Raw genomic sequence first — 7,928 nt, forward strand, 5'->3', positions numbered from 1 at the left:
ATTATATAGGAAAAATTTGTCTAATACAGAAATATATTTTTATATACGTATAGAAATCATAAATATATAATATTATTTTCGAGCTCAGAGACTTAATTTTATTTCTTAGGACGTTATTATGAGACTATGTATGATATCATGGATATTATATGAAAGTTAATGATGTTACCATGCAAAGTGAATAAGCGATTTTATAAAGCAACATAATATGTAAAAGCTGTCGTTTTACATCAGATTGGGTAGAGACAAAAGACAAATTTGATCGAATTGAAACTATAAAAATATTAGATACATTAAATAGAAAAAAAATATTTTTAGTAAAACAAATAGTTTTACCCGGTCCAATGAAAACCAGCTTGCATTTTCGCAGGCGTTGTAACTAACGTATTATGACGAGAATGAAAGACGAAAAATATTACCCAGACACCCGTGGCACGTCATATCGGAAAAGGAAGAAAAGCCAGCGGGTTCGATATACGATTATTTACGATTTCCGGTTGAAAGTCGATTTCTTGCCGTATCATTCCATTCCACATATCGATATCTCGTTTGGCGATGGGCGCGTAAAATAATTATATGAAACTGCTACAGGTTAGCATAATATTAAAAATTAATAAAAGTAATATATACATATATTTAAAGTAAACTTAGAAAATTAATTCTTCATTGTATTTGATTTATGTATATTATTAATATCCGAAATATGCTATATATTTATAGTTTCATACACTTATCTTTATTGTAAGAAAGAAATTAAAACTAAAATACAAAATGGATAAATTTTCGCGAGAGCGTATAAGTTATTTCGGAAATTCGTAAAAGAGACAATGAAATGTATTTTCTTTATTTACATTACAACTTTAGGTTGTTTACAGTTTTCAATGTACATATGACATAATTCCAAGAAAAAGATCAAAAATATTTAAGTAACGCAACAAATTATGATTTGTATGTATACATACACACACACACACATATATATATATATATACACACGTGTATATATGCATTCTACATGTATTAGTACATATAAATATTAATATTTGTAAATATTCATATCAGAAGTAACTTTTAATTATTCAATTTAAATATATGATAAAGTGCATCACGTTTTACTAGATAATTATCATGTTTAATTAATAAATTGTAATATTCACACCTCCTATAATAACTTGAAATTATGTGACAATTCAGTCTTAAAGTAATTCAAGGCATAACCATAGTATAATATTATTATAATAAGAAAAAGACAACGAAGATAAGAATGTTGTATTCATTGCCTAATGACAATATTTTATTATAACATATTCTGGATACTAAAGAATATATATATATACATATATATATATATATATATATATATATATATATATACTTGCATAAATGAGTCATGAAAGTCAACATATGTAATTTACAGACACGCGTTATTCAGGATTGGCCGCCGAGGTTTCTTCTACATCGTCCGCAGTTACTCCTTCCTGTATCAAATCTTTAGCTTCTGCATTGTCTGCAGCTACTTCTCCCTCTATCAATTCTTTAGCCTCTGCATCATCCGCAGTTACTCCTGCCTCTATCAATTCTTTAGCTATTGCATCTGGTAACCAAAGACCACTATCAACACATCGTTTCATGTGATAGAATGCTTCTTTTCGTGGCATCACTGCTAACGTTTCTTGCAATAAAGCATGATCTTGGGTTTCAAAGCATTTTTGTAGGGGCTAAAAGTAATATATTACAGTAAACACATACTATATCAAAATAATAAGCAGAAATATTTACAATAAATTTGCTTGTACCTCTGGTAGACTTTCAAATACTTCAAGTGGGTCAAGACCACCTGGACCTCGACGCGCTTTTTTCTCCTCTTCCTCAGCTTCTCTAAGGGCATCTGCTACTTTTTCAACAGCTCTCTTACGTATTCTTTCTTTAAATGCTCTCAATTCATCTTCGAAAGAATTTCTATGTTCTAACTCAGCATTCTGAATACGACTAAAGAAGGAACCTACACATGCTCTTGGATCAACATCTAGTTGTTTTGATAATTCTAAAATATATTGCATACATATACATTGATGCGCAACGTGTTCCATTAAATCATGTTTCTGAAATTAACAACATATTGATAAAACAGATTCATGTTATTATCTATTATCTATTACAAATATTCAAATGTATATATACTTACTTCTTCTATTTCTAGGTTAATACACCAGATAACCAAGTAATTTGCAGTATTTTCACATACTAACTGCGGATTATCTTGTAAAAATTTCTTACTATCTTCATACCTTCCGAGCATACCAAATTCTTTCAACTTTTTCTCATTTTCTTTTGCAAATTCTTTCATTTTTTTTTCTTTCTCCTCATCTGATAACCCATTGTCATCTCCCTTACGTGGTGATCTCTTATTAATCACTGTTTTTGTAAAACCATCTTGTCCAATAGTATCAACATTCCAAGGTGTTAATTTCTCTTTTTTCTTTATTTCCTCTTCCCTTTCTTTAATCTTTAAATCTTCTTTTTCAAGATCTTGCAAAATTTTTTTCAGTTCGGTTAAATCTGCTTCCTTTTGTTCATTTTCTAATTTTTTAATTTTTTCCTCTGTTTCTCTCATTTTTTGTCGAGTTCTATAAATAATATAAATTTTTAAATTAATGATGGTAAAATATACATATTACTATTGTGGATAATTTATGTATGTAACTCTATGCTTAGAAATTAACATACTCTGTCTTTTTCCTCTGATGCTCCTCTTGCTCACGTCTCCTTTCTTCCATTCTTTCAACCCTTGCTTGATGACGCCATCTAAATAATGATGGTGTATCAATGTTTGGGTGAGTATCATCTTCATCGTCTGAAATCTAACAAGTATAAATTTTAGCATCATACATACTTATCATTACTTATACATATAATATACTTCATAAATTATTTTAGGTACATAAATATATTAATTATAAACAAGTATATTCAATGAGAAAAATAGAAAAGAAGACAAATATTAAAAAAAAATGATATTAGATTTAGTATAATAAGTTTGTACTGAAGAATGTACTTCATTTTTTCTCAATTTATAAACAATAAATACCTAGATGAAAAAATTTTCTTCTAGACAGCTTCTAAATTTCATAATTATTTTATATTTTTGTCAAGTATACAAATAAAAAATAGCTTCGGAATTTCTACTATTACTCTAGAATATTCCATAAGTATACTGGACCAAAACTAGGGTTCCTACCTCAATATCTTTCCATTTGCTATAATCCACCATCGTTCAGCCAGTTAATTGTGCTTTCTATCCAATAATATATCCTTATGGAACTGACTATTTTATAAATATGACTTGTGTATAAAGTTTTTCTTTTATTTTCTTATTTTTGTAAAAGCAGAAATACGACGCCCTTACTTGTCGAAGTTTAATTGTCAACTACATTGGTGTGAACGTAGAACATATTCGCACGAGATAATCGTTCGATGTATCATACCAGTGACTCTCAATTATTTAAATTGATTCGTACGGATTTAATAAACATATGCGATATACGTAATTAACTTTTATTAATAATATTAATAATATAAACTTCATGACATTAGTGATAATAAAAAATATTTGTATACCTTTTTATCACAGAAAATGCAACTTGTTAAAACAGTATACGATAGCCGATTATGCTAACCGAATTTCTTTAAATTTTATTGATTGTAATCTTTCATCCAAAGATATGGTTTTGCTTTCTACGTATAATATACGTATAGATTAGACATAAGCACGTGTACTCCAAATACGCTGAATTTGGCGTTATATACAGGCACTCTAGATTTGTTGATCCTCAATGAAAACGTTTCATTTAATTCTTTCTTATTCACTGAATTTTATACCTTGAAAATAATGATTGGTATGCGAATGAACGCGTTTAATGATACAGGACTTGGTGAACCAGAACAAGATGCAAATACCGCACTTATAGAATTAGATAAAGGTATGTTTATAGTCTTCAAGTTAACCTCGAATCAATTTATCTACAGTTCTTATTGTAGTAAAAGATATTTTTTAGGTTTACGATCAACAAAGATTGGCGAACAATGTGAAGCCATAGTGCGATTTCCTCGATTATTTGAGAAATATCCTTTTCCTATATTAATAAATTCTTCTTTATTAAAATTGGCAGAAGTTTTTCGTACTGGCAGTAATTTTTTACGTGTTTGGGTCCTTAGAGTATGCCAGCAAAGTGAGAAGCATTTAGATAAAATTTTAAATGTTGATGAATTTGTGAGACGTATTTATAGTGTTATACATTCTAATGATCCTGTTGCTAGAGCTTTGACTCTGCGAACATTAGGCAGTGTGGCTGGTATTATACCAGAAAGACAACAAGTATGGTTTTATTAACTTTTATACCTTAATTTGTATCTTATGATACGTACAAACTTTAAAGCTGAAACATTATTTAATTTATAAGGTTCATCATAGTATAAGAAGATCATTAGATTCTCATGATTCAGTTGAAGTTGGAGCAGCAATATATGCTGCCCAAATGTTTGCTGCACAATCAAAATTATTTGCTGTTTCCATGTGTAGCAAAATATCTGATATGATTAGAGGTCAAGCAACCCCAGCATCAATGAAATTACAACTTATACCTATTTTACAGTATATGCATCATGATACTTTCACAGCTTCAATGGTATGTAAATATAAACTTTAAACTTTTAAATAGAATTCAAATATTTTTTTAATAATAAATTTGTTAAAGGTAAATGAGCTTTGTATGGAACTTCTTGGTAGCTATCCAGCCGTTGAATTTGTGAGAGTCACATTAAGCGCTTTAAGTACACTAGCTTCTGCAACATTAATTGATGTTCCACAACAAGTTGCTCTTTTATTACGTTACCTGCAAGATGATCCAAGATTGACTATCAAACGCCATGCTTTACATCTACTGCATTCGTTAGCAAGAAGAGGAGCACATTTATGGCCACAGGGCGCACTTAATAATTTGATAGGTAAATATAATAAATAGATAATTTTATGTGATAAATAAAAATAGGTATTTAATGAATTTTATATTTTAGAAAGTACTACAACACTTCTACAAGATGGTGCTGGGAATAAAGACCTTCTTATACGAACGTTAGACGTAATCGAGGTTATTACTTACTCATAAAATAGTAATGAAGGAAGAAAATTTGTGAAATATTATGATTTACAAATAAACTTTTGATATTATTTAATTTAGGTACTTAGTCAGAGTGCAGTAACATGTGATGCAAACAGGGAAGAAGGAAATCCCCTGCTATCATTATGTGTAAATGCTTGCTATTCTCCTGATCCTTTCATTGCAGTGAAAGCAATTACTATTTTAGCTAGAGTTGCATGTTATTGGTATGTAATTAATAACTTTTTTATTTGTGATGTTAGAATATAGAATAGCTTGAATTATGTATAACTAAATTTTTAACCAAAATCTTAACTTTTTACTCATAGCTATGAAGAAAATTTGCCAGCTTATGGTATACAAGATGTTGTATCTTGTCTGGAATCTTTGATTGTACTATTAGCATTGGATGACAAGTATTTATATCAGTTGAAAGCTTGTTTACGTTCGACAGTAAAACTATGTCAAGCTCAACCTAGCCATTGTTCAATATTTGTCGATGCTATAGGTAGTACACTTTTCAATACTCATGCAGAAGGTGGACAAAGTGAGAAACAAGCACTTGCTTTATGCGAAGCATTAGGTGCTATTGGAAGTTTAGGTGAAAATACATTACTTCCACTTTTACCAGATATATTAATAAAACTTGAACAAACTGTGCATATACATACGAAGGTAAAGTTAAACGAAATATATATATGCATACTTTATAAAAGGTAAATGAAATAAATTTTCTCAAAGGTAATGTTATGTACGCTACTTTTTCAAATGATAACGGGAGGATATGAATGGAATTCAGAATGTTTGGAAGCAGTAGAGGAGGTTATTAAAAATGTAGACGGTTGGGCCAAATATCGAATTGCACGTAGTGCCGCAAGATATGGTCATCATACGATAGCAACTCAAATATTTAGGAGTTTAAAGGAAACAGTTGCGTCTGAACAATTACACTTTTGGTTATGTGGTTTGGAATTAGTTACAAAAGCTGAAAGTTTTCTCATGTTAGTTTCTATTTGTTGTCTATAACTCATTTTATGGAAGTATATTCCTATTCCTTAAATCATTACAGTGAAAAAACCGGAGAGATAGAGGGCAGAGAAAGAATTCATACCGTGGGAAAGTTAAACAAAGCTATTGCACGTTACGCGAGTGCATGCGCTTCATTAAAAGCTGCTAGTACGCCATTACGAAGTTTACAATTTGCTAGCGAATATTCGAAATTACGGTGTGAATTTCTTCAAGCCATTGTGCAACTTTTACATTCATGCAGGTGCTTTGAATAAATATCATAAAATTACTGTTACTCCTAATTTTTAAAAATTACATAATTATAAATATGTTTTAGATCTCTTTGCACAGCTCCACCACCTGCTATTACATGTACAGTAGTTTTAACTACAAAAGATGATCTACAGCGATATGGACGTGTTACTAATCAGGTACTTTATTCTATCTTACATTTTCAGTCCCATTTTGAATATAATACTTACAAAATGATGTATATTTAAAAGTTGAGGAAATCAGCTCAAGAACTTAAAAACTGTGCGGAGAACTACCAGAAACTTTATCAATCAGCTTTTGATGCTGATCCTGGATCATTAATAAACATACGGGCGTATCCTTTTCAATACGTATTTGATTTCTAATTTATAGTTAACTTTAGTATGGTTTTTGACTTGACTTACCATATACAGATTACAAGAAATTTGTCGTTTGTTAGCGAACAGCGTCGAGCGTGTTTGCGGCGGTACAGGAATTCAAACGTATCAACAAAACGAAGTCAATTTTAATTTTGGCGATACCGTAGAAATGCGTCAACTGGCTCGTTGTTGCACCGAGTTACGTCGTTTAGCGCCAAGCTATATAGGTGAAAATAAGGCAGCTGCACTTAGTCATTCGAGAATAAACTGCTTAGTCTCACAGGTGATGTTATTAGCTGGAACAAAAATGAGATTACCTATACCTCGATATTATTTTCAAGCTTTGCAAGCAACTAGTGTCAAGTTATCTGTCTCACCGCAACCACGTGTTCTTGGTGAACCAGTATCCGTTCCTCAAGGAAGTCAATTAGCGTTAAAAGTTGAAGGAGTGTTACGACATGGTCGACGCGCTTCTCTTTATCGTTCTGTTGCTGCTGTTTGTATTTCTATTTCTACTTCGCCTCCATCTAAGATTAATTCGGATCAGAAGGTATGAATAAATATATTCGTTAGGGTAAATTTTTTTTGTACATATCTATATTGATACCGAGTCCATAAAAATAATGTTTACTGGCAGGATTCCAATACCAACGAACTACAGCAAACGGTTACGCCACATCGCGATTTCTTCGCTTGTGAATTCTTACTTTCATTAGGAAGTCCGGGTACAACTACAACAGCGTGTGTAAGTAATACCACTAATGTCAACAATAACGTAAACACTAGCGGTGGACAATATCAAGTTACGGCAAGCGCGAGTATACTTGACAAGGATGGCAATGTGTGGAAATGCGGACCGCGTTCCACGCTTCAAGTCAGGGTACACGAAGAGCCAGCTAAAAGAAAGTTACCATAACAATGTGATCGTGTATTTTTTATTATATAACATTGTGCATACACAGCACGTAGAATAAAAAATTGTTTTACTTTAATCAAAATTATCATAGTGTTTTATTTTTAATTATCCCCTTATAAAAAAAATGTCTTATTTTTTGTAAAGATTGGATTTATTTTTGTAGTACACATGACGTTGAGTTAGATAAAAAATAATTATATCAAGTAATAAAGTACA

At 30.9% G+C, this 7,928-nt stretch overlaps 2 protein-coding genes across 2 annotated transcripts; one reads left to right on the forward strand and one right to left on the reverse strand.

Moving 5' to 3' along the window:
* Positions 1-828: 828 nt before the first annotated feature.
* LOC100647650 (hsp90 co-chaperone Cdc37) lies at positions 829-3,427 on the reverse strand. The gene is made up of 5 exons (XM_003394039.4): positions 3,239-3,427; positions 2,728-2,861; positions 2,186-2,627; positions 1,797-2,102; positions 829-1,718 (listed from the first exon to the last, which is right to left on the reverse strand). The coding sequence occupies exons 1-5, from the start codon at positions 3,269-3,271 to the stop codon at positions 1,425-1,427; spliced, it is 1,209 nt and encodes a 402-aa protein (XP_003394087.3). The 5' UTR covers positions 3,272-3,427; the 3' UTR covers positions 829-1,424.
* A 248-nt stretch (positions 3,428-3,675) lies between these two features.
* Positions 3,676-7,794, forward strand: LOC100652107 (integrator complex subunit 7). Its single transcript, XM_003393992.4, has 13 exons — positions 3,676-3,980; positions 4,056-4,375; positions 4,461-4,685; positions 4,755-5,004; positions 5,074-5,147; positions 5,238-5,383; positions 5,486-5,831; positions 5,898-6,157; positions 6,226-6,426; positions 6,502-6,595; positions 6,668-6,771; positions 6,851-7,346; positions 7,434-7,794. Exons 1-13 carry the CDS (start codon positions 3,890-3,892, stop codon positions 7,710-7,712), a joined length of 2,886 nt encoding a protein of 961 aa, XP_003394040.1. The 5' UTR covers positions 3,676-3,889; the 3' UTR covers positions 7,713-7,794.
* Positions 7,795-7,928: the final 134 nt, after the last annotated feature.

The sequence above is a fragment of the Bombus terrestris genome, chromosome 2, assembly GCF_910591885.1.
Source record: "Bombus terrestris chromosome 2, iyBomTerr1.2, whole genome shotgun sequence".
NCBI classification, from domain to species: domain Eukaryota; kingdom Metazoa; phylum Arthropoda; class Insecta; order Hymenoptera; family Apidae; genus Bombus; species Bombus terrestris.

Coding starts and splice junctions, on each gene's coding strand:
- LOC100647650 (XM_003394039.4), bottom strand. CDS start 3,271: ATGGTGGATTATAGCAAATGGAAAGATATTGAG. Junction 2,628..2,727: donor CATCAGAGGAAAAAGACAGA/GTATGTTAATTT, acceptor TATTATTTATAG/AACTCGACAAAAAATGAGAG. Junction 2,103..2,185: donor TTAACCTAGAAATAGAAGAA/GTAAGTATATAT, acceptor TGTTAATTTCAG/AAACATGATTTAATGGAACA.
- LOC100652107 (XM_003393992.4), top strand. CDS start 3,890: ATGATTGGTATGCGAATGAACGCGTTTAATGATACAGGACTTGGTGAA. Junction 5,005..5,073: donor CGCACTTAATAATTTGATAG/GTAAATATAATA, acceptor TTTATATTTTAG/AAAGTACTACAACACTTCTA. Junction 6,158..6,225: donor AAAGCTGAAAGTTTTCTCAT/GTTAGTTTCTAT, acceptor AAATCATTACAG/TGAAAAAACCGGAGAGATAG.